The sequence below is a fragment of the Eleutherodactylus coqui genome, chromosome 13 (genome assembly GCF_035609145.1).
Source record: "Eleutherodactylus coqui strain aEleCoq1 chromosome 13, aEleCoq1.hap1, whole genome shotgun sequence".
NCBI lineage: Eukaryota > Metazoa > Chordata > Amphibia > Anura > Eleutherodactylidae > Eleutherodactylus > Eleutherodactylus coqui.
The window spans coordinates 40,573,532-40,600,733 of NC_089849.1; the positions used below are offsets into that span (position 1 = coordinate 40,573,532).

Below are 27,202 nucleotides of genomic sequence, written 5' to 3' on the forward strand. Positions count from 1 at the left end.
ACAACTGCCTGTTTACACAGGATGATTCTTTGCTCAATTTTCTGCTTGCAGAAACTGAATGGCGAACAAGAAGCGTACAAGTTCTCGTTCGTCGCTCAGTCGGTGCGTGCTTTTACACACATTTCTTGCACACACAAAATGAATAAAACGTGGTATTTTGAGCACATTTGTGCATCAAATGTCCCCACTATGGGGCACGCGCAAATGTGCACACAATATGTTAGGGGATGTGAGAAATATAGCGCAAAACCGCGAGAACACATCTGGATCTAGTTAGGCTAAATAGCCTTTTAAATCATGCAGGAGGGGGTTGCATGTTCATATGAACTGGCCCTATGTGTGCTAATAATACAGTAAAATGCGTAGATACGCGTGCAAAAGTGCTTTCTTCACGGCGCAAATGCTTTGCACTGAGTCGCGCAAAATCACATACGCCGTATGAAGGAGCACTGAGGCTCATCCATAGCTGCGTTAGGGACAGTTTAGGGTTTCCATCTGTCTGCGCCGTTTTTGGAGAAGAAAAACGGATGTAAAACTGAAATAAACGGATCCGTTTTTTCCGGTTAATTTCAGCGTGTTTTTAAAAAAATCGAATTGCTTTTAGTCTCCTTCAGCTTTTATTGACTGGAAGAAGAGCGCGGTCGGCTTGCTGCAGGCAGTATTTTACGTGCTTCGTGGATGTAATACAGTATGTACATTTCTGCAATTACTGGATGTACATTTCTGCTGTACAGTTTGCCTTTTTTCGTTCTGAATGGAAAAGGTTAAATCTGTCTTTCTCCCATGTGTTTGTGGGAGAGCAAACACAGTGACAGTCCTTACTGCCCACGCAGCTCGTTAGTAAGAGAGTAGGACAGGCCCGCAGTACTCTGCCTCACATTGTGCACCATTAAAGACCGTAATAATAGCTCGACGTTGCAAGCGGCAACATAAAAATGGGGATAAACCATATAATTTAACCTGTACAATAACTACCAGTTCTATTCTAGTAAAAAATCGGTCTAAATCTGTCAATTCTATAACTTATTCATGCGAGTAATGGGGGGGAGGGGGGTTCGCTCGTTGTAGCGCCCTATTTCAGCACCGCATATATCGCCATTCTCAGTACAGTAGAGCGCAGTTTTCATAGGAATAATCAGTACGGTTGATTTGCTGATTGGATTGATGGCGGTGGGAATTGGGAAGGGGGGGGAGACATTCAGGGGAACTTCAAGTCTTATTTCCACCTACTGTGCAAGCTGTTCTGAGCGCCGCTCTACAACATACATGTGGCAACGCAAAAAATAATTTGAGACGAACATTGATATTTTTTCATCATGGAACATTCGTAATTTAAGGACGCATGGGGACATGTGCCAGTATTTTGTCATGGCCAGATTATGTCAGTTTTGCATTTCTATTGGAGAATGATTGGCTTTATTTTATTAAATGGTACCGTTGGAACCGCGGATCACATTTTTACAATGCAGTTCGCAATAAACGCAGCGAATGAGATTTCCTTACCGCTATTTGGTTTTGTAATACGTTCCCGTCTGCTTTTGAAGTTTTACCGTGCTGTATTCTAATGAGCTGAAAAGAGTCAGATTTTGCAGAAATTTGCCAGATTTCTCCCTCAGCGCTGCGGCAGGCATGTCCTGTTCTTGATTGGCACGCATACTGATTTCCTTTCTTTGCTGTAATCCTGCGCAGGAGCTGTAACAAACCCTGCCCGTGCCTGCGCACCTCAGCTCTTCTTTACTAGCTGTGACTTCAGCAGTGTACTGCGCATGCGCCTTGAGGATCGTCAGTGCCACTGGTCCGAGGTCGGGTGACTGTGGTAGTACCGATCCTCAAGGCGCATACGCAGTACACTGCTGAAATTGCAGCTGGTAAATTAGAGCGGAGGTGCGCAGGCACGAGGAGGGTTTGTTACGGCGCCTGCACAGGAATACAGCAAAGAGAGGAAATCAGTGTGCTCGCCAATCAAGGACATGCCTGTCGCGGCGCTGAGGGGAATACCTGACACTCTTCAACACATTTTAATACAGTGCAGAAAAACTGGAAAAGCAGATTGTAAAAGATTTTTGAAATGTCCTTCACATGGCGTATTCTGCAAATGCTGCAGGATTTCCACAGCAAATTCCACAGCTTTTTTCTGGCCTGTGTGATGGACGATTAAGGCTGGGCTCACACAAGGCAGAAAAATTTCGCAGAATGTCCGTAGCGGGAATTCTGTGAGATTTACGTAGTGGAAAGACAGCTTCAAAACCCGCACAGCTCGGCTTGTCCACCTGTATTCCGCTACTGGAATCTCTCCCAATAGAGAGAAGAGAACCCGCAGCAGAAACGGCGATACAATTGACATATTGTGGATTTAAATTCCGCGCGGCCTGCCAGTTTCAGCGCAGCTTGGCTTCAGCGGACTGTCCGCAGTGTGTGGACGAGATTTTTGCAAATCTCATCCACTTTGCTGCTTAGTCTCAGGCTTAAGATTGCAAGTCGATTTTCCATGAGGAAAGTCCGCACGGAAATTCTGCGGCAATTCTACCCCGTGTTAACCGAACCTTTGCAATGCAAGGGTGATACCTGTTGCAAATCTGCAGCTTTTCAACAAAAATTGCACCATGTGCTGCAAATTTTCAGCAGATTTGGGGCAAACTTTCTGCTGTGCAAAATCCACAGTGAACATGAGTTGTCTGAGCAAACCCTATGGCCAGCTTCAAGATTTGTGCGAGACGCACAAATATGAACCTCATTCTTTTGAATGAAGTCATACACATGAGCGATGTTTGTGATGATGCCATGCTATGTGGGAAACAAATGGTGGCATGTTCTATCTTGTGCGTGCTCTCACATCGCAGTGTCAAAGCTCTTGATGGGGCCAGCGCCCCCACCATCTGAAGACACCGCAAATCCTCGGGGAATTCGCATGCTGGGGTGCACGATATGGGGGCAGGATTCGTGACCCCATATAGGGCTCTCCCGTGTGAAGTTAGCCTTAGTTTTTTTACGGTCGCCTGTTCGTGCTGTAAAACCACATGAATGAAGAATTGCCGCAATCAAGTCCCGATCTTTAGCTGCATATTTTCTGGTGTTCACATGGGCTTCTGCAGCGTATCGGCAAAAAAAAACGCTGCAGCGCGGAAATCCCGCAATCAGCAGAAATCCTCGGAATGACTGCTAATGTTTAACAAAACATCTGTCCTCTTTTCCCAGCGTCGGACATAGGTGAACTCACTCCCCCTCCCTTTTTTTCAGCTCCCATAGAAGTCTATGGGAGCATCCAGCGTATCTCTGCAAAAGGTAGGGCAAGGCCTATCTTTGGACGCAGCGTACAAAATGAGCTATTTTTGCCGGCGCGATTTTTTATGCAGCTAAAAAACGCTCATATGAATGAATACATTGGAATCCAATGCTTCAGATGGTCGCGATTTGGACGCAGATAAATAGCGTAAATAAGACCTTAGGCTCGCTTCACATGGGCATTTAAACTGTTAGATCCTTGATGTACCAGCCTGAGCTTCGAAGTTCTGCTGCGGATTTAGCTGCTGTCAAAGCAGCCACCTAAGGCTGGGTTCACACGGGGCGTATTCCCGCCGGAAATCCCGCGGTTTGGCCGCAGCAAAAACCGCAAGATTTCCGCCGGGAGAACCGCCACGGCTTTTTCCGCAGCGGCTTTGAAGCGGCCCGGACGCTCGATTTTCCGTTGCGGCCGGCGCTCCCATAGCCGGACTTACCACAGCGGATTGGCCGTCCCGTGTGGACGAGATTTCTGAGAAATCTCGTCCACATGGCTGGCTAATCCTGAGATTAGCGGCCGCAGGCGGATTTGCCGCGGCAAAACCGCCCTGTGTGAACCCGGCCTAAAGTGGGTTCTATGTTGATTTCACGTGGAACCTATGCAAAGGATTGACAACTCTTTTTCTCCACAACACGCGTTTGAAGTCCATCTGTGGACAAATCGGCGCCATGTGAACGACGCCATCGGTGTCATTAGTAGTCAATTAGATACTAAAATAGTGTGGATTTCGACACAGTTTTGCGTGCGAAATTCCGCCATGTGAACAAGCCTTTAGGCCCGGCTTCACACACGCAAGATTCTTGCGCAAGACTTGTGAGTTGCGAGACGCACAAATCTCGCACAAATATGACCCCCATTCTTTTGAATGGGCTCATACACATGAGCGATGTTTTACCGCATTGCATCGCACTGTGATGCGGGTAACAAATCGCGGCACATCCTATCTTTGCGCATGCCCCTGCATCGCATTGTCTATTGTTTTCAATAGGGCCGGCGGTTTTGATATAGAAACACCTTGCATCCGCGGCAAAATCGCATATTAGCGAGCCCGATATCAGGCCGTGAATCACGACCCGATATCGCACTCGCCCGTGTGAAGTTAGCCTAAGGTGGTGGAATTTTTCGCCACATAACAAATCGGCCACACAATCAACTTGTATTACATGCGGTTACAGAAAGCCGTAGAATTCCTGCGGATTCCGCTCAATACCGAGAGCCTGACTAACGCAATTCTGCAGCACGTCCAAATCCACGTATATTATTGCTCGCAGATATTGAGGTGGAATGGTTTGTGCCGTAAAATTATACACCATATAAACCTACCCTGGGGGTGGTTTCATACGGGCGATAAAATCGCTCTATTTTTGCGCGATGCGAGAGTGAGTAAAAACTCGAAATTATGAAACCAATAATTACAACGGTTTCCTTCACATTTGCAATATTTTCACTCATGTGATGTTGCGAAGGGAAAAAATCGCGATTTTTGAGCGTCAGCGCTGCTTTTTTTTAACAAAATCATTGCTGCCGCTCTTGATTTTCTCGTGCGTTTTTGTCACAATTTTTAGTGAAAGTCAATAGGACTTTGTAATGTTGCATTACGATGTGATAGAAAGGAGGGAAGCATTCCATAGGGAAGCATTGGAGATAAAAAAAAAAAAAAAACGTACATCGCACAATCACAAAATCTTCTCGCAACCCCCCTAAGGCCGATTTCAGATTCGTGTATTGTAACAGATCCATAATACGGAAGTGCTACAGATGACATTCCAACTGTATTTCAGCAGTATTTGAGCTGTAGATTTTATTTTCTACTGACCCCTATTTGCCCAATAGAAAATAATAGCAATACGGAAGCAAAAAATACGTCCATGTGCTTATTTGCACATGCAGGGCCTGTTCATACCGCGCACCCTGATCTTAAAGGCTATTTGCGTACCTCCCATAGACTTCTATCGGGACCTTTGCTGTGCAAATGCGCAGGAAAATAGAGCATTTTCTACTTTTCTGCATGTGTGATATATGCGCCCAGACAGAACATGGCGGTCAGGGATTCCCACCGTAGGGCTGTATTTACACAGGCAGGTGCAGTATGGATCCGAGAAACTTGCACTGATATTGCGCCTGTAAACCTGCAATTCTGGATGCAAGCACGATGCACTTTTACTAAAAAAAATCCAGCACGTTAATAGATTACAAGTCCGAAAGATTAAAAATTGCATGCAAATTGTACGGCATGCGAGTGTGATAAAAAAAAAAAAAAAGATACTACAGGAAATAAGGGGTGATTTCTTAAAAAGAATCGCCACAAATAGAACATGCCGCAATTTACAATCTCGCAGCATCGCTGTTAGCAAAAGATCGCACATGGGAATAAACACAGTGAAATTAATGTGCTATTAACACACGCACGTTCTGCATGGACCATGCAGCCGGACCGGTGGCTACATGCTGCGCATGCCCGTAGCAGTCAAGGGAGCCTGCCCTGTGAGCACCATAACTTGGTTTATGGCGCACCTATCTGGCGACAAGTTCCCTTTAAGGTCGCCTTCACATGGCGGTATCTTGGACAGCATTTTGCATCAGTATTTGTAAGCCAAAACCAAAAATGGGTCCAAAATACAAAAGAGATGCAAATCTTTCCATTATACTTTTTCTCGGTCGGTTCTACTGCTGGTTTTGGCTTACAAATACTGATGCAAAATACTGACCGCCTCATGAAAGCGGTTTCACATGTAGTGTTTTGGGGGGGGAAAAGCCACATTTTTGTGGTCTTTAGGCTGGTGCTATGTCATTTCCTAAATGTATAAGTGTAGGCTCGCCGTCTACGCTCCTCACTGAGGCCTGCGTCAAACAAGAGGCGCATGGAGAGGAGAGCCTCACTGATCCTTAACATCTAAGGGTCCTTTTACACGGGACGATTAAGGCAATTCATTAACAGAGTTATCAAAAAATGAATGATACTCATTCAGTGTGAACGCAGCCAATGATAAATCGTTCGCTTTTCGTTCATTTTATGCAGGTATAAAAATCCTCGCCGGCTCGTTCACTAATCGTTCGGTTTATATGATGATCGTTCAGTTGTTCACTTATACAGCGAATGTGAACGACTGAACAATTTTGAACGAGCCAACGATGTATCTGCTGTTTAAACAGGCTGCCTGAGCGAACTCTGACATCATTCGCTCGTTCAAATCGTCTCTAGTGATGAGCGAGTATACTCGCTAAGGGCAATTGCTTGAGCGAGCATTGCCCTTAGCGAGTACCTGCCCGCTCGAGACAAAAGGTTTGGGTGCCGGCAGCGGGCAGGGAGCTGCGGGGGAGAGCGGGGAGGAACGGAGGGGAGATCTCTCTCTCCCTCTCTCCCCACCACTCCCCCCTGCTGAATGCCGCTACTCACCATTCCCCCGCGCCGACATACGAACCTTTTGTCTCGAGTGGGCAGGTACTCGCTAAAGACAATGCTCGCTCGAGCAATTGCCCTTAGCCAGTATGCTCGCTCATCTCTAATCGTCTCATCTAAATGAACCGTTAAGCGCCAGGTAATTGCCCTTGTGATAATCGACACTAAAGCCAACTTTACACGTGCGCATTTGCACGATGAGCGTTGCGTTTTTGCGTGTGCCAGTGCGTGTTCTACTGTAATTTTTGCTCGCACATATCGTGCGTATTGGCGAGCCCAAGTATTCTCCCATTGATTTCAATGGGCAATTAGGTTAAATTAGTTTAAGATGTGCTAAGTTTGTGCGCAATGCACATGAAAAAAAAGAACTTTTTTTAAAATAAGCACGCAAAATACGCTAATGTGAACAAATCTATTGAAATCAATAGGTTCTATCCACTGTGTATTGCACGCGTAAATTCTGCGTGCACAATACGCTGCTCGAATGGGTTCGTAAGGACCAGCCCTTAGGCCTCTCTCACATGGGTGCTGCGATTTTCAGCTGTCTGCATTGCGGGCAAAAATCGCATGAACGAGAGGCAGCCTTGACCAAGTCGCAGCTTCATCTCCCGTTCGGACAGCCTGATGCAGCAGCCTGGGAAACTGTTGGTCAGGGGGAGAGAGTTCAGCTCGCAAAAATTGGCAAAATTGTAAGTAAGTAGTTTTGCAATTAATTTAATACACTTGCAGTAAAAATAATACCGCACCCGCATGAAAACCACAGCGGTTTTGCCAGTTCTGTTTTGCGTGCCTTTTTTTTTTTACCGGACCCAAACCGCCCCATTTGAATACAGCATTACATTTTTGTCTTGGTGCAAACAGATATATTATGTAACCTTATCTTGTATCCTCTCGTAGCTTGAAGTACATGAGGGATAAGTCTGACTGCTGGTCATATCCGAAACGGTAAAGTGCCGTCTAGAGCAGGTGAAATACTTTAACAGCAGAATTACGTAACGCACAGCTAACACCGTCCGACACCAATCCTATCACTTCTTACTTATCCAGGTCCAGTTACCAGGCTTAGCATCTGTGTTTTAATCAGGCCTAAAAATATCGCTCTCACTTAGCCCCCCTCCGTATAAAGTGGAAGCGCTTGAGAGGCCGGGGTATCGCCTATAGATCACAGCCTGTAACGCTTGGATAAGGTTGTGCATTCGTGAAATGAATGCGAATTGACATATTGATCATTTGGCATATGCTCCACTCCAAGCTGTATTACACGACTTTACTCCCCTAGAAGTATTATCTCCAGAGCAGAACTCAGGGAGCCGGGACTGTTTCTGCCACTGGGCAGGGGGGTACAACCTCGCGGACGCCGATTGATTTGATGGCGGTAGAGCACCGCAACATATAATGCATATATAAAGCAATAGAGCTGGACGCAGGGACGTTACAGTGAGAACCTGACATCTACTTGCCTTGCCGGAGCCTGGGGGCAAAAGCACACAGGCGTATGCGCAACTACGCCGCTCACCACTATGAAGCATGAACCAGAGGTTTTTGTCTTTTTTCTCGAGCCATTCAAACTCTGCGCTGTAGTGTGCGAGTTTGAAAAAAATGGTCGGAAGATGGGTCCTGCCTTATATTTCACGCATGTAGTATTAATTGAGTGTGAGAAAGATAGGGCAAGTCCTATTTTTTCTCGACGGTACTATTAACGGGCAAGAAGACCTGATTGAAATCAATGGTTCTGCATAACGGGACTAAATCACGCCCACGTGAAGAAGCCCTAAGGGCAATTTCACATGTGTGTATGCGTTTTTGCGCAACGCCTCAGCACAATGCATTTGCATTATGTACGAGGCTTTTTGCACCCATATGGGCATATTTTGCTGTACTTTTTACACACACAGGGCATGTTTATTTGCGTGCGGCAAACAGACACTCTTCGATTTAAATGCCCATTTAGCCTAATGACTTCCAGATGTGTTCTTTTTTTCACTGAATTGCGCAGTGTTTCACACATCACCTTGTGTAATGTACACACAGTTGCGCACCTCCCATTGACTTCTATTGGGACTTTTTGTGCGCAAATGTGCAGAAAGATAGAGCAGGTTCTGTTTTTTGCACATGGAAAATGCGCACATAAAATCAAGAAATTGCGAACGATCCCACTGAAATCAGTGGGTTCTATTCCAAATTTTATGCAAGCAAATACAGTCCTGTGAAGCCACCCTAAGGGTCCTTTTAGACAAGCCGATTCTTGTTTGAATGAGTGAGTGATGTCACCACTATCTCATTCACTCTCGTGACGCCTATCTAGACTGGCAGATGTATTGTTGGCATCATCAAATGAGAATCATTCAGTCTTTCACATTCGCTGTATAAGTGAATGAGAAGGACTGAATGATCATATTTAAACCGAACGTTTAGCGAACGAGCCGACGATAATTTTTATGCCTGCATAAAATGAACGATGAATGAAAAGTGAACGATTATCATTTATCATTGGCTCCCATTTAGACCCAATGGTTATTGTTCAGTTTTGCTCATCTGAACGTTTTTTGAACAAGAATCACTCCGTCTAAAAGCACCTTAACTGAAATGCCATATGGTGGCACAAAGCGTGCCTATAGCTCCATAATACAGACCGGTAGAGGGTCCACGTGGCACTGTACAGGGTCCATACATATGACATAACTGAGTACATGAGCTTGGGTTATTTTATCAGACAACTCTTTACAGATAGCAACCGCAAGTACGGCTCCATAGAAATAATCTATCCAACAATTATGTTTCTCCCTCATGCTTTACATTGCAGCGCTGCCCGTTCAGATTGACGGCTATGTATAAGTTTACCAGGAAGTTCACAGGAAACTGATTTCAATTACAGAAAGAAGAGTATAATTGTAAATTACAATTAACTAAACCCCCAGAAAAAAGTTATCATATAATATCTCAACGTCTACTTGGGCAAAGGAGCCCCACGGAGGGAGGAATCCTCAACTTTTAGCCATACACTGGCCATTTTTACTGTGATCATTTCTAGTATGGCCATCCTACTAAAGGCTACACACTTGTCCAGTGGGGCTGGGCAATCCTTTTGTTCCCTAGGAAATAAAGCACCCTAAGAGCTGTCCAGTGGCGGCTTACCTCCCTAAAAACACAAATGCTTGGCCAAGCTGAACGTTCATGTGCCTAGGAGAGTCGGGAGAAACCGCTATCGGAAAAACAATCGTACAGCCACCAATTGTTGAAGGTGTATAGGCAACTTATGGCTATGTTCACACTGTTGTCGTGGGTTCCATAATAGAAGCCAACATGCTATAACAGATCTGATCTCCAACGGATCGAAATGGTCACCAATGGACCCCATTGTTTTTAATGAGGTGTGTTGGGTTTCTGTTCTCTTTGAAGCGCATATAGTGCTACATGTGCAGCACAAGTGTGAGCACAGTCTAAACTCATGTATTTTCTATGAAACTTTATTATTACCCTTTATGGAGGTTAATAGAGATGAGCGAGTATACTCGCTAAGGCGCATTACTCGAGCGAGTAGTGCCTTAGCCGAGTATCTCCCCGCTCGTCTCTAAAGATTCGGGGGCCAACGCAGGTGACAGGTGAGTTGCAGCGGGGAGCGGAGGGGAGAGAGGGAGAGAGAGAGATCTTCCCTCCGTTCCTCCCCGCTCTCCCCGCCCCCCGTCGGCCCCCGAATCTTTAGAGATGAGCGGGGAGATACTCGGCTAAGACACTACTCGCTTGAGTAATGTGCCTTAGCGAGTATACTCGCTCATCTCTAGAGGTTGATAAAAGTGTAAAAAGTAGGTGAGATTTATATAGTATGATGGGGCTGCTGGAATGTACTAATGATCAATGTAGACAAGCCAATCGAAAACCATGTTGACCATTCTGCCCATCGAAATGCCAACAACAATCATGGAACCCAATTGTACTATATGAATCAGTGTTTGGGCTAAAGGGTAAAATTGTGCACACAGACGCAGGCATATGCATTAAACATAAACCCTTTACGTATGCCATATGTCATCCACAGAAAAAAAGGTTGTTATTGTCGGACTACTTTTAAGAATCGAAATGCTTTTTCAAAAAAGTTGTCACATTTCTGCCGGCTGTCCTTGGAAACAGATGGCATTTTATCTTCACCCCGCTGTCACTTGGGCAGCCAGAGCAAGTTATTCCATATAGCTTCATTATCTTGGTAATTGATAGAGGTCGGACGACTGAGACCCTCGCCAATTGCTAAAATGAAAGGGCTGTGGAGCTCTGTGTGAAACTAAGGCTTCTTCTGAATTTGTGCCTGCCCAGCGCCATGGCTGTCCAGTTGCCATGTGGGTACTGCAGCTTGGCCTAAGGGTACTTTTACACAGGCTGACAGTCGCTCCAAAGAACGATTACGGGCGACTATTGTCCATGTATATATAAGACCAGACAAGGGCACCTGAGCGAGAATTACTCACTTGTCCAAGCCGCTTGGTTTTCAGCTCTAAAATCCAAGTGACCGCCATCCATGAACGAAGGCCTATTTACTCTGAATAGAGGTGGGCGACCGGAAGAGATCTGCTGTGTGAAAACACGGTAGCGCTAATCATTGGAACGACTGTTAGGCGTTTAAGCGCCCGACAGCCATCCAGTGTAAAATCACCTTAAGGGCTTAAACACATCACCCGGAACACACGTGGTGACCATCTTCTGTGCGATGCAAGTCACACCCGAGAATCTCGGATTCGAGTCGCTATTGGACGTGTAAATGCGGCTTGGTGCAAATTCTTTCAGGTCTGTGACAACTTTTTCAAAGCGCAGCACGCTCTAGGTGTGGCCTTTTTTCCACAAGTTCTCCAATAAGCTGTTCTATAGTGTAAAATATAGTACCTGAAAAACATGCCACACCGAGAGGGCGATGCATTTTGAAAAAGATCTCGTAGAAAAAAATCAGGTCTCATTTATCAAGTGCCTAAGAGAAAACTAGCCTTGTTGCTAGTAAATGCAACTTGCAATGTGAGAAATCTGCCATAGAATCTATAACGAGCACAATATAGAAACAGATATTAAAGGAGTTATCCCAAAACTTTTTCTCTATCCACAGGACAGGAGGTAAGTGTAAGACGGATACTCCCATAGAGGGGCCTTGCGTCCCCCTGTATGGATGAAGCAGTCGGGTATGTGTGCTGCTATTCCATTCATCTCTGTGGGACTGCTGGAGATTACTAAATGCTGCACTCAACTTTTCTTCGGCATTGCCATTGAGACGAATGTAACGGTAGCACGCATGCTCGGCCTCTGCTCCATTCATATGGAGGTCCCAGCGGTCAGACCCCCATCAATCAGACACTTAACCCCTATCCCGTGGGAAGGGGATAGGTTCAAATACTTGGATAACCCCTTCAATAAACTTACTCAAGATTTTATATAAACTTCTACTATAGACGTTGTCCGAAATGGGAATTTTCCGTTAGGCTACATTCATACGGGTGAGCAGGATATCGGGCTGAGAAACTCCGCCCAATATCGCGCTTGCCAACGTGCATTTTTCACCGTGATGCAGAGCGTTTATGATTAAAAATCCCATTGCATCGCTTCTGTGAAATTGCGATTCTCATGCGGGTAAAAGGATCGCAAGTGTTTTCCATTGACTTAAATGGGAAACATTGCGTCGCACGCAGAATGCACAGGATGCGATGTCTTTGAAAGTCCGATTGAAAACAATGGGCAAGGCGTTCCCAGAGACACCGCTTGTGTGCATGAGTCCATTCAAAAGAATAGATTTCATATTCTTGCAAGTTTTGTGCGAATCGCATCACACACATTTGCGCAAGAATGCCGTTCATATGAATGCGCCCTTAAGCATCACCAGTGTAGCCATGTAGGTGTAAGACTCCTTGGACTGAGTGGTATCCCTCAATTAAAGGGGTATTCCATCCTGAAAGATTGATCGCTGATCAGCTGGATAGGAGAGAAATGTTATATTGGTGGGGGGCTGACCACTGGGACCCCATCGACTGGTAAAACTGTGGATCCTTCCCCTTCCTCCAACCACACGATCACAATGAGGGGGAGTTTGAATAGAGCAGCGGTCAAACATGCGCTAATGCTACACTCAAACTCTACAGGACTGATGGAAATAGTCAAGCGAATCTATCCAGTGGATAGGCAACAAATGTTTTAGGCTCTAAGATTGCAATTTTATTGTAGACCCTAATTATCATGAGAAGGCAAGGTCACTTTATGTTGCAGGGAGTTCTGCGGGAGACGAAAAAAATTCCTTAAACCATTTAACGTCAGATATGCAGTATGTTAATGCCATGCGTTGGTCCTGTACGATGTCAGTGCAGTACACAGTGATGTATTGGTTAGCTCCTGGTGACTACCATCTTGCAGTGCTGACCTTTATGTGATAGGTTTGGCCAGGTCAACATCTGCTTAGGCTTTGTATGTTCTCCATGTTCTTGTGCATGCTCCCACATGTCAAAATCACTTAAGTTGCTTTTAAATTGGCGTAACACGGTATATAGCACATTGAATCTTACACAAAGATATAGATAGTCTCATACTTTGCTATTTTGTATGGAACACATCACATACCTGTTGGTGACACAACTTGAGTCACTAACCTCATAAAAACAAGACATTATTATGTTATGCAGAACATGTAATCTTCTAGATGTCAATAAACTTTAAGTTCCTGGTTCTGCAAATTCCATTATTCATGACCAAGACATGATGCATCATTTGTATTACCCAAAATAATACCAGCTCTTGCCTCCTTGGCACCACCATCATAAGTTCTACATATATTGTATATAACATTGCTTTACTTACCAGCTGCATCGCTCAATCTAGGTGCAGTCAGTAACTGGTCCAGCACCCTGCCCAAGAGGGCTTCTGGACTATCCGGGGCAAGTAGAGGTCCAGGAGGGGTAAGGGACCATCCAACAGACCCCGGCGGTGGCGTCAGAGGCTCTGAAGGTGACAGTTCATCAGAGGAGAAGGAGAGCGGTGATCGTAGTCCATCAGGCAGCTCCAAGCAGTCATGTGAAGGTTGTGGAGCTCCAGATGGGTCTTCTTCAACTTTTTCCCCACTAGAGGAATCTCCCGGGGTATCCCGTAGAAAGGAGGGCAAAATTTTGGACACGCTTTGCCTACGGTGTAGATGTCTAGGACCTGACAGATGGGAGCTCTGCTTCTTTAAGAATTTCTCCAAAGGCTTCATGGTTTGAGGGTGCAAATGGATGAAAATGGGAAGATAGGGGGCAGAGCCCCCCCAAACATATGAGGCACTAGTAAACAGAAGCTTTAGCGGGCACTACTAAACAAAAACATCAATATGCTTAAAACGCTACACGCAAAAAATAGTGTCTTTTATAATCAGCCAAACGAGAGCTCAAAAACAAGATCCTGGGTGTCGGGAAAATGTCCACTCGGGGAAGTCAATGTACATTTCAGGGGTATCCTGACGAAAAAATGAAAGATGATTATCCAAAAATATCTAGCTTATTAAAAAATATACAGAAAAATCTGAAATGGGTGGATATAGAACCGAGATTTAAATACCCTCCAAAAACCAGAGCAAGGTCAGGACCCAGCAATGGTCAACGCGTGGGCCCCGTATGAAATGGTACAAGACCCCGATGCAAAAAGTGAGTGCAATGAGATGGAGAACAAATAAAATGGGGATGTGATGCGGTGTAAGTGTTAGTCCCTGGAGGGTTGTAGGCAGGGGATTGGTGCCCCCTCTATCTCACCCACTGCCCATGTCTGCAGTCAGCAGGTGCCAGACGCTCTCCGCACTGGAAGATAGACAGCACCTGTCTCTGCTGCTGTCTCTGCACTGGTCTCCAGCTGTCTCAGCTTGCAGGCTCCATGCACAATGTAGTCTCAGCAAGGAGGATGCCCAGTTCTTCACCCACAGCCTTGTGCCCAGTGCCCCTCTCTCCGCTTCCTCAGACTGTCTCCCCTCTTTCCTTGCCCCCCTCCTCCTTTGTTCCCCCACTGCTTTTTCTTTGCTTCTTCCCTGGCTTCCCAGAGGAGGGAGGGGAGCGAAGCGGAGGGAGGGAGGGGGTGCTGGGGGGATGCTTAATTAAAAGCTGTGATCCTGACAGCACAGAAGCCGTGTGTGAGAGCAGGCATGTGCGTGTGATCTTCAATGTTATATGCCCCCTCCCGCCTTATCCTATGTGTAGTGAGGATGCAATGTGGGGGTGTGTGTGCTGCACCCTAGCTTATGAGGAGGGTCTCCCTGCACAGGGAAGGAGGGTCCCACAATGATGAGAGGTCCCTGGATGTGAGTGTGTGGGGGGGAGGCAGGGACAGTCACTGTGTGCATGCGTGTGTCCCTCCCCTCCCTGCTGCCCTCATCTCTCCCCTCCCTCAAAATTTACCTGTCTCTTTCTCTTCTTCCTCAACCTGCTCTTCTGCACTTCACACGCTGCACCCTCCTCTACAGAGGCAGCGGCATCGCCAACCTCACGCCTCTTGCAATGCACCACCTCCTCTATACTACTAATACAATGAACCCCTCCTCTATAAAAACAGATGCACCCCAACTTCACAGCTCATAAAATGCACCCGCTGCTATACATGTCAGCAGCTCTTCACTATCCAAACTGCACTCCATAAATGATGAGGCCCTCTGAACCTCACACCTCCAGGCTTCCCTAATGTGCACCAAAACCACCCCCTCACTCAGCATACAACCTGTCGCCACCTGCACGCCTCGCTACCATTGTTTTCATTTTGCACCTATAACCCCAAATATCATGTTGTTATTCTATGGCAATCCATTGATTACAGGTGGGTTACTGCCTGTAGCGGTGCTCCACATGCCCCCTCCCCATTTCCCAGTTCTGTATACTAACCCTCCTCTGTAGAACTGGGTATTGTCAGACTTATCTCCCCAGGTCACCTCCATACATCGCTGGGATCCCAACTTCCTTCTTCTCTGCTGCCAACTTCCCCTCCCCCTATCCTAAGTCCAGGTACAGGGTGTGATTCACCCATATACTGCACACCCAACCGCAACCTCGTGCTCTGTATACTTCACATCTGGAGCACTAGGTTATATGGAGTAATTGGAGGAGATATAGGAGGTGGTTATATGGAGTAATAGGGGACGATATAGGGGGGTTATATGGTGCAATAGGAGATATAAGGGAGGTTATATGGAGTAATATGAGGAGATATAGGGGAGGTTATATGGAGTAATAGGAAATATAGGGGAGTTATATGGAATAATAGGAGGAGTTTTCAGGAAGGTTATATTGAGTGGTAGGAGGAGATATGGTGGGAGGTTATATGAAGTAACAAGAGGAGATATAGTGGAGGTTATAAGGAATAAAAGGAGTATTAGGGGAGTTATATGGGGTAATAGGAGGAGATATCGGGGGGGCTATAAGGAGTAATACGAGGAGATATATGGGGAGGTTTTATGGAGTAATAGGAGGAGATCTAGGGGGACTATATGTAGCAATAGGAGGGGATATAGGGAGAGGGTATATGGAGTAATGAGAGGAGATATAGGGGAGGTTATGTAGAGTAATAGGAGAAGACATATGGGAAGGTTATATGGAGTAATTGGGGGATATATAGGGGAATGTTATATGGAGAAATGGTAGGAGATATAGAGAAGGTTATATGAAGTTATAGGAAGAGATGTAGGAGGCTATAAGGAGTAATAGGAGGAGATTATATGCAGTAATAGAAGGAGATATAGGGGGGTTATATGGAGTAATAGAAGGAGCTATAGGGGGAGTTATCTACGGTAAAATAATGGTTGCACTTTGCATGAGGCAGGTCTTGTTTGGTGCCACAGCCATTACAATTGAGCTCTTGCAGGACGCAATATCTAGGACAGTCCTCACTGCAGTGATCGGCAGTTTTCTGCCATTGACAGTAGCTCTATAGCTCCATTCCTGCCTGTGATTTGCTTGTGCTGCTCATAGGAGGTTCTATACGCCACCGGCAGTATTGAGTCAGCCTGTACTCGTGCCTCTACTGGTGGCTGGAAGCTCCGCCCCTGCGGAGCAGAGGAGATAGGACCCAGCCAGCTGTATAGTACAAGCAGCAGGGTGTAATGTGCAGCACTGAGCTGTCTGTAGAAGTGTCCACATACACAACCTCAAAAACTCCAGCCCAGTTCTGTCAAACATTAGAAGTGTTGTGCAGATCACTGTATGTGAGCATGTATGCGGTGTCTGTATGTATGCCTATATCTGGACATGTCCTTATGTTATCATTACCTGCTGCAGTCAACTTAGTGAAGTATGGAGAGACGTCATCCACATTGCAATGTCTCCTATTAAAGGGGTTGTGCCAAGATGTAAACGTATCCCCTATCCATGAGATAGGAGGTAACTTTATGATTGATGGGGCACTGGCTGTTGGGACCCCCTCAAATCCTGAGAACAGGTGTCCTGAAAGGTATCTGCATGAATGGATCAGAGGTCATTCAAGCCCACCACTATGCCATTCATTTCATTGGGAGTTCCATAGATACCTGAGTGCTTGTCCAGTTCCCAGGGCTCAAAGTGAAATGAATGGAGCATCAGTGCGCATGCACTCTCCACTCCATTCACGTGGGGGCTTTGGGACCCCTCATTCTTGGGATTGGCAGGGGACTTGTGTCTGGAGCCCCCACTAATCATGAAGGTCATATTCAAGTTTGAACCATAAAAGGGTTTTCCCACCCAAATCATTTATGACCTTTCCATAGGATAAGTGATAAATGTTTGATTGCTGAGTGTGGACTGCTTGGACCCCAGGGATCACGAAAACAGCGCCATCCTAGTCGCCCTAGTAAATGGAGCACCAGTGTGCATGCGTAATCACTTCTATGGGACTGAGGGAGGTACTGAGCACGTCACTCGGCTATCTATATAGAAAATGAATGGTGTGGCGGTCATGCATGCCCCATTCGCTGCCAGGACTTTGGGTGCACTGCTCTCATGATTCCTAGGGGGCCTCAGCGAGTCATATTCCCAGCAATCAATCATAAATAACTAATCCTATGGAGCTTTGCACTGGGTTCTCCCCTCATGCATCATGTCATTTGCACTTTTCGCATCCCATAGTGCAATGTTTATGTGATTGGCTAAGGAAAGACATTTAGGCCTCCTTCACATGACCGTGTGCGTTTATACGTTCGCCTGTACGCAACGTATATTTGCATGAATTACTTTTTTACACAATGGAGTCCCGATCTTAGTTATTTAAAGCCATTCACAGGGGGCGCTGCTAAGTGAATGTTAAAAAATCCGCAGGAGAGATGGCAGAAACGATTGGCAGAAATCCTTGGAATGGCATCAAAATGTCTAATTAGGGCGAGCTGTCTTCTTCTCCCAGGGTTGTACGCAGGGTAACTCCTTTCCCCTCTTTTTTACCAACTGTCATAGAAGATCTTTTCACGCATTGTATAAAATATACCAGCAAAAATGATCACACGTCCTCATTTTTCACACGTGTATATTTTGCGCAGGAAAAAAAACGCTCTTCTGAATGCAGCCATTGCTCCAATGCTCCGTGCATTTGTATGCGCCGAAATGCCTGCGTAAATACGGTTGTGTGAATAAGTCCTTAGGCCTCATGTCCACGGGGAAAATCAGGCTCCCTACGGATTTTCCATGGAGAATCCGCAGTGGGTCCCTCCTGCCCCGCGGACATGAGCGCTGAAAATAGAATATACTCACCTCTCGCATGCTCCGGATCTTTCCTTCTTCGCGGCTTCATCTTCTCTCCGTCGCGGCCGGATCTTCTTTCTTCGGCCCGGCGGATGTGCACGGCACGTCAGTTGCGTGCCGCACATGCGCCGGCCCGAAGAAAAAAGATCCGGCCACAACGGAGAGAAGATGAAGCCGCGAAGAAGGGAAGATCCAGAGCAGGTGAGTATATTCTGATTTTGGTCTCCCGCGGATCCGGACGGCTTCCATAGGCTTCAATAGAAGCCTGCGGGAGCCGTCCCCGCGGGAGACCCGCACGAAAATGGAGCATGGTCTGGATTTTTTCATGCTCCATTTTAAAAAAAATCACTTTTATTGACCATCCGCGGGTATTTATCTACCCACGGGTGGTCAATGCATCCCTATGGGATGCGGATCCGCGTGCGGGTGATCCGCTTCGGATTTAAAATAATCTTTTGCCCGTGGACATGAGGCCTTAAAGTGTGATATCAGAGCGGATGTGGTGTCACAGCAGCACACTGCTTCCAATCAGGAAGTGGCACATAGTGACTTATGACGGAATACCAGTCATGATGAATAGCCTGCTGGCAGCCCTCACTGAGTTCCATCCTCAGCCAAGAGCAGCCGCTGCCTTCCTTCCACACCTCTGAGGAACACACTGCTGCTTTCTTCTCTAACACAATGGTAAGCAGGTTCTGGATCTGGTATTGTACCTATGTAATAAGTTCGACACTCATACTGTACCTATATAGTAAGCTCAGTTCTAGTAATGTAATCCTAAACTAAAACGTAACTTTTATTCCATTTATTAGGGCTTCATACCCTTCCCTTTTCCGCATCAGCGGTGATTTCAGTTCTAGTAATGTATCTATGCAGTAAGCTTGGTTCTGGTATCATATCTATGCAGTAAATTTGGTTTTGGTACCCCTTTTTAAATAGTAAGCTTTGGTCTTTTACTGTAATTATATAGAAGCTCGGTTCTGATACTATATATATATATATATGCAGTAAGCTTGCTTCTGGTATTGTTCCTATGTTGTAAGCTTGGTTCTCGTACTATGTTATGTAGTAACCTCAGTTTTGGTACCATATCTATGTTGCAATCTTGGTTCTGGTACTGTATCTATACAGCAAGCTTGGTTCTGGACCCCTATATGCAGTAAAATTTGGTTATGGTAGTGTATTTATGTAGGAGGCTTGATACTGTATCTATATAGAAACCTCAGTTCTGGTACCATATCTATAAACTAAACTTTGTACTGTTATTGTATCTGTGTCATAAACGTTAAATCATGTTAATTCTTCAGACCTATAATCTTCATACAAATCAAATATCATCAGTTTCTAAAGATTTTTAGAACCCAGGGCTCCTTCACATAAGCGTATGCCCATTTGCGCGCATCTGAGCGCTGCATTTTTACAGAATGAACAATTTTTTTGGCGCGTGTTGGCGTATTTTGTTGGACCGCCCACAGCATCTGTTCATTTGCGCGCAGCAAACAAGACGCACCACTTGAAATATCTAATGAGTCCCAGATGTGTTCTATTTTCAGAAGAATTCCGCAGCGCATCACGCTTCCCCTTGCATATTGTACATCCCCCCATTGACTTCTACGGGGACCTTAGGTGTGCAAATGCACAGAAAAGTAGAGCATGCTGTGTTTTTCGTTTTTTTTTTGCACCACCGAAATGCGTGGGAAAAAAATAAAAAATACTGAAATGTAAACGAACCCATTGAAAACAATGCTTTCTATCCTCTGCGTATTGCGTGCGTACGTTTTACGTGCAAATACGCCCGTGTGAAGGAGTCCTTGTTGAAATGTTGCTTACGGGACATGAGGAGACGCTAGTAATCTTGGAGCGTCGCTTGTCTTCCAGATGCACATAGTGCACGCAGATGTTTACTATATCGGTGAAGGTCAGGCGCCACAAAGAGCGCTGCGTGCGTATTGTACACATACTGTACATTCTGTATTCTATAGACACTCTACAAGCTGAAACAAGCACAAGGTTCTGCATCTGAGCAAGAACACAAACCGGTTAACCCTTCGTTAGCCTGGGGAGCTACAATGTCCTTTCTAGACTTCTAGCGTGGTGGCACACAATGGCCTAGTGCGTTTTGGGTTAACCCAGCCTACACCTACGCACCCAGATCCTCTCCATACACAAACCATGCTTACCTCTCCCTCCCTTTCCCGCCACTATAATAACTATTCACGGATAGGCCAACGCCCGCACAAGGAGAGGTTCAAACTCCAGGTAAACATGTTGTGTTGTAACAGCACATCAGGAAATGCACGTCTCAACCTGCTCCAGCGGCGTAACTAACACCTCGTCCTCCTCGAGATGAAAACCGCCATAGAGCAACTCTTATCTCCTCCTTTACCGGCACTACTGCTGTCTTCTAGAAGCGTCTTTGGAATGTCATACATTTAGCATGCGGGCTTCACACCTTGGCACGTGCCCAATCACCGCTCTGTGACTAAAGACGGAAAAATGTGGGCATATTCAATTTAACCCGTTCAATCCTTTGTTCTCTGCAAAATTAGTGTCTCGTGTTAGTGTGCTTTTAGACGAGCCGATTCTCGTATGAGCGAGCGAGTCGTGCCGCCACAAGCTCGTTCGCTCTTGTTCAGCCTGTTTAGATAGGCAGATACATAATCGTTCCATCTAAAAGCACCATCAGGGCAAAAACACACGGGCTTATGCGCAACTATGGAGCATAGTTGCACATGAACAAGGTTTTTTTTTTTCCCTCGACGGCCATTCAATCTCCGCGCCATAGCACAGAAGTTTGAAGAAAATACCAGGAGGATAAGTCCTGCCCTATCTTTCTCGTACATGGGGGAAAGATAGGGCAAGTCCTATCTTATCTCGCCTGTTAGGGCGCCCACCCACTGGCGTTTTTTTTCCCTGCGAAATTCGCAGCATTTTTTTCTCTGCAGGGGTCTATGGGACTTGTAATGTTAAAATCGCGATCGCGCAAAATTGCGATTTCGCGGTAAATTGCGATTTTGCGCGATCGCGATTTTAACATTACAAGTCCCATAGACCCCTGCAGAGAAAAAAATGCTGCAAATTTCGCAGGGAAAAAAAACGCCAGTGGGTGGGCGCCCTTAATTGTTTTTTTTTTCATCCTGCTATGTGGTGTGACAGTCCTTTTCCATGGAAATGAATTGCTACCCTGTTTCCCTGAAAATAAGACATACCCTGAAAATAAGACATAGCATGATTTTCCAGAATTTTTGAGGATGCAAAATGATTTTTCAGGCTTTTTGAAAATGCTTGAAATATAAGCCCTACTCCAAAATTAAGCCCTGCTAACCCCTGCTAACAGTTAATTAAAAAAAGTCAATTTAAATAGTGTCCAGGTAGCTATACATGTAAAAAAGTTAAACCTTTTTATACAAAAATTAATATAAGACACTGTCTTATTTTCGGGGAAACACGGTATTAAAGGCGAATGAGGTCAAATTGTTTTAATTTCCTGCATTTAGCATAGTGTTTCACCCTTTCCTTGCATATTCGCGCATCTCCCATAGACTTGGGGCCTTTGCTGTGCAAAATGCAGGAAAATAGAGCAAGTCCTATTTTTTCAGCATGCACGAAATGCGCGCTCAAGGCTCGCTTAGGAGAATGAACCCATTGAAATCAATCGGTTGTATTCTCTGTGTCTAGGGCGCGTAGATATTGCATGCACAAAAACGCGCCATGTGGAGGCGCCCTTAGGTATGGCAGCCGCTTATCCCGCATCCCTTTGTCTTATATGAGATGAGCAATCATGGAGGCGTCGGGCAGATTTAATGTCTATGGAAAAGTTGGGTAAAGAGTTGGAATCACGTACACAGAGCCGTATTATTCATGTTAGGGCTTAACCCTTTCCAATCCATTGTCTGACGTCTAAAGACATTTTGATTGAAGGCTGTACAAGTTCCAATATCGGAAGAAGTCCGGCAGGGTATTCTTACTGTATATTACTGGCTGCTCTGTTGTCGGGGACCTCTTCAGCATGTTCAATATTGCAGTACTGGCTCTAGCCAGCAGGTGGCGCCATTGTATAATGGCAGAAAGAGAAAAAAAACCTAGGAAACCCTGAATCCAACATTGAATTGCAAAGGGTTAAACAGACGGGAACATGCGCCAATACGATCGCCGCTACGGGGCATATTAGCGCTTGAACCGAGGTGTTTTTTTTTTTATTAGTCAAGCTTTGCGCTATTGCGCGTGAGTTTAAAAGATAAAGCGGAAAGATAAGTCCTCTCTATTTTCGCGAGTGAAAATAAAACCATTGATATCAATGATTTCATTTTGTCCCTGTATAGACATACATTGAAAGCAGACCATGCCAGCTGTCTGCAGTTGCTACTAGATGGAGCTTACTGCATACAATTAAAGGGATAGGTCATCAATAGTGTATCGTCAGGGGCCTGCCACTTGGGATCTCTGCTACTACAGAGAGCCATTACTTGTCAATTGGCACTAGACAGCTAAAGTAAAGGAGACCCCTAGTGGCTAGCACAAAAACATCATTCTAGGTAAATACTGTAAAGTGAGTCACACTTTTCCTTTTAAACAGTTTTCATAAATCTACTTCATGGTGTGAAAAGGTGGAGATTCACATTAAGGTCATTGAGATATCTCACTAATTATGGCCTCGCTGCAGTCATAACATAAAAACAATTAGAAAAAATGAATGATTCACTCTCTGGTTTTAATTAGTAAAGAAATAGGTGACACATACCTTCTCATGAAGGCCACATCACTATTGCTATGCATTCCAAGGGAATATTAAAGGAAATGGTATGCATATTTTTAGAGAGAGAGCGCCACTCTTGCCCATCCGTTGTATATGATATTGCAAGTTGGTCTCATTTAAATGCTTTAGGAACCTTTGTGCATGAAAAATCAATACACACATATCTTAAGTCCCTTACCTATTTGTGCATTGAGTTTTCCTTCCCATGCATTTAGAAAGCCACATACTTGATTTGCAAGCTCTCCTATGTTCAAGTTTCTGGCTCCAGGGCATTTCCAACACTGATCAGCTAGTCTGTGTCATGCTTAGCTCCAGGTACCCTCTTTCAGAGAAATCAAGCAATCAAAAAAGTTTTAATGAAAATCAATTACAAAAAGTGTTCGTTTCCAAATACACATTGATTACAAAAGCCTGCAGAGGTGTACATAGCTCATAAGTAAATAGGGTTGAGATGCGCTCAAAACCAGACTAAGTTTGCCAAACTTTTCTTCCCAGAAGGAGGTGAGGCCTAAAGAGTGACACCCGATGTGGGGTACAGTTTTTGTCCCCCTGTTTTGTAGCTTATTACTATAGGCTGCATTTGTTCACTTTTAACGAGGCAATTACATTATGAACACTTCTCTAATATAGATCTGTGTGACATATTGTGATCAGTAACGCAGTACCATGTAATGGGCACATCCTGATCTGCACTCAGATAATGTGCTGACCTCTCCTCTGCGCAGCAGAAGGCAACATTTGGCAGTCGTGGGTAAACCTGGTGACTTGTGTGACTTTGAGTGCAGATTGTTGGTGAAATTATTTATGAAACAGTCGTACTTTTGGCTGTTCCTGAACCATAGTATCAAGAACAAGACTGTATGGTACTGGATGAACCATGGACAGACATCAAACAGAAGATCACACAGCGGCAGACCATGTGGTTGATCCTAGAGGCAAGCGTCCAACGGCATGTTTGGTATCTCAGCAACGATGTGCCACAGTGGACCAACTGACCCATTAGTACAACAGCAAGTAAGTTGGACAAATTTCCACAATGACCATACAGTGTACCTTATATTAACTGGGCTTCAATAGCCAAAGACCGACAAGGGTGGCCCTAATGACCCTACGTCATCGCTAACGCCTCATATGGGTCCAGGAAAAATGTAATTGAACCACATTGGACACATGGCAGAAGGTCGCCTGGCGTGATAAGTCCCGTCTCCTGCTGAACCATATGGATGTCCGAGTCGGCATCTGGCGTAAACAGCATGAAGCCGTATCCCATGGGTGTACCATTGGGGTCCAACAGGCTGGGGGTGACCGTGCCATGGTCTGAGGAGCATTTTCCTGGCATGTTCTAGGACTGTTGGTCATCATAACCCAATCCTTGAATGGTGAACACTACAGGCACCTGTTAGCTGACCATCTGTACCCATATCCTCAGAAAGTCTTCCCCGACCACAGGGACGTCTTTCAACAGGACAGGACAACGCTCATGTCACCAAGCTCGGATCACTAGGTAGTGGTTGGAGGAACACGACAATGAATTCTTCACCCTGCCTTGACCCCCAAACTCACCAGACTGTAACCCCATTGAACAGGTTTTGGATAAGCAGGAAAGAGCTGTGAGATCTGTTCCCACTCATCCGCAAAATGTGCACCGACTGACGGAGCAGCTGCAGTGGGCATGGGGCGAGTCAAGTATGGAGGATATTCACCACCTTGTGGAATCTGTTCCTCAACATTTAAAGCCGCCATTGCCCAAAGAGGTGGACCAACCCGATATTGAGGAGGTGTTCCTAATGCAGTGATTGTTCTGTGTATATAGCCCTACCTGTTTTCTGCTTGGTGCCAAGTTACTAGTGGTAGCAGTCAGACTGTACAATTATTGCTACAATGCATTACATAGCTCAGTAGGAACAACCAGACATCTGGCGCCCTCTAGTGTTTCATAAAAGTGCAAACAAGGTACAAACAAGAACATCTAGGCCAGTCCTGAAAAAAAAAATCAATTTTGCATATTAATTGCCAACTGTGACAGTATGTACTATTCTTCGTAATAGACACATCCTGACTTCCAGTTTATACAGCCTGAAAACACATGGACTCCTGGTTCCCTTGTGGCACATGGAAGATGAGCAACAGATGGATCTGTTGCTTAGTTTTTTTTAAATTGTTTTTCTGTTCCGAGTGTCTGAAAACATAATAGCAGGATGCCGAATAATGAACGATGTCTCATTAAAGCAGCAGAACTGTATATATGGGTATGCATCTTAGGGGGCACGTGGAGCACCTAGTAGCTATAATATGAAAGCCATAGGGACTCTATGAAGCTATGAACATATTACATTAAAGCTTTGTTCACACGGTCTAAAATCTGCTGAGCGTCAGGTTTCTGCAACGAATTTGTGTACAGATTTGCTCCAATGGGACTAATCCGTGTGCGGATTTTCCAATGTGGATTCTGCATCAATTGATGTCTCGATGTTTTTTTTCCATGATGCAGATTTCCAATGGGCACCGTGTGAACTATGGCATGAATTCTCACTGAACGCAATGGGATTCTAAAAGCACATGGATTCCAACACAGATGTCAGTGCAGTATGAACAGAGCCTAGGGGTGCGTCCATAGGGGGTGAAATCTCAACAGCGGTATATCTACAGCATATTTTGGCTCGGATCCACGTCAAAATCCAAGTGTATTAGATGTGAATTTTGGTGCAGATTCGTAGCGGATTTCACCCCATCATTTGAGGCGGTGAAGTCGGTGAGAATAGAACACATTGAGGGGTTTGTTCTCATTTCATTTTTTGTGCACAAAAATATAGTACATGCTCTATTTTCCAGTGTAAAGGAACGGTGTGTAGACGTCTATGGGTGGTACACAAATGCACACACAATATGCAATGGGATGTGAGTACAGCGCAAACCGACCGGGAACAGAACACAACAGTACCTCATTAGGTTTTAAACTATTAGTAAAAAACGCCCCTGCGCTACCAGAGATGGTGCTCAAAGTGGTGATTAAAATTTGTGAGTGATATCCGTTGAACACTTACTTAGTAGGAGGGGGGTGTGATGTTCAGAATCCCCCTCCTTGAAGAAATGACTCCAGTAGTTTCTCCAGACCGTTAGACCAACCGTAGGTTTAAGAAGTTTTAATGTGTAGCATGCAGACAACCAAACATGCACAGTGGTAGACAACGCGTTTCGGTACGTTTCAATTAGTACCTTTCTCAAGTCACATCAAGACTTAGTACCTAAGAGTACCTATCAAGACATCTCCTTCTATCTGTGTGTCAGTTCCAGTGTGTTTGTCTTTCTTTCAGGCTTTGAGAAGAAGTATTATGTAAAGGCCCCATAGCGTATGCTGATGCATCCCAGGTTCCGCCTGGCTCAACAGAATTTTCAAAAAGGTACTAGGCCAGTCCTTTTATTCCACACGTTGTCACGTCTCAATACTGACACCGGAAGCGAGACTAAGAAGGTTTTGTAAAAGCGGATTGTTTATCTCGAAAGCAAGCAGGGGAGGAGAGTGGTATGGTAAGCTATGCCCTCGCCAGACTTGTTAGTGATTGTCCAGCACCCCTTTATCGTAGTCTGTTAAATTCACTCTACTGGGGAAGTTAGGAGATGTTCTAATGGGTTAGAACACTGAGTAATTCCCATCTCGGACATAACTGCTGGTTTACAGAGTGCACCGAGGTCGGCTTTCTTTAAGTAGGGGAGAACTGTAATACCCCAGTTGGGGTCCCACAGAACTTTATTAGCTACCTCTTGTGGAGTGTCTATGTGAATATGTGTCTGTGTATTAGTGTTTTGTTATGTGTATTGGCCTTGTCTGGGTCACTAAGAAATCATGTCTGGTCTTCACTAACTAACTTGTGTGTGACTGTGTAGAATGCACCCTATTCAACTCTGTTACCCATCAGGCACCCCAAGGTAGGATTGGTATTGGGTAGAAGGTTTCCCCTTAGGACAGGATTAGTTAGTATAAAAGGTCAGAGCTTGGTGGGGTCAGGACAGAGAGAGAGACAGAGAGAAAGTGGGAGTCTAGCCCAGTCTGGAGAGGATGTAGGCACCTGTGGTCCAGACTAGTCTGGGAGCCC

At 45.3% G+C, this 27,202-nt stretch overlaps 1 protein-coding gene across 3 annotated transcripts in view; it reads right to left on the reverse strand.

Annotated features, from left to right (window-relative positions):
• RAPGEFL1 (Rap guanine nucleotide exchange factor like 1) overlaps positions 1-15,616 on the reverse strand; it is a 56,624-nt gene extending 41,008 nt beyond the window's left edge. The window contains exons 1-2 of one of the 3 annotated variants that reach the window (XM_066587563.1): positions 15,536-15,616; positions 13,500-14,130 (exon numbers count right to left, since the gene is read on the reverse strand). In XM_066587563.1, the coding sequence (XP_066443660.1) occupies positions 13,500-13,890 (391 nt within the window). In that variant the 5' untranslated portion in view covers positions 13,891-14,130; positions 15,536-15,616. Of the gene's footprint in view, positions 1-13,499; positions 15,020-15,058; positions 15,413-15,535 lie in introns of those variants that run through there. The other 2 variants (XM_066587564.1, XM_066587565.1) reach the window with 2 other exon arrangements.
• Between the last annotated feature and the right edge of the window lie 11,586 nt (positions 15,617-27,202).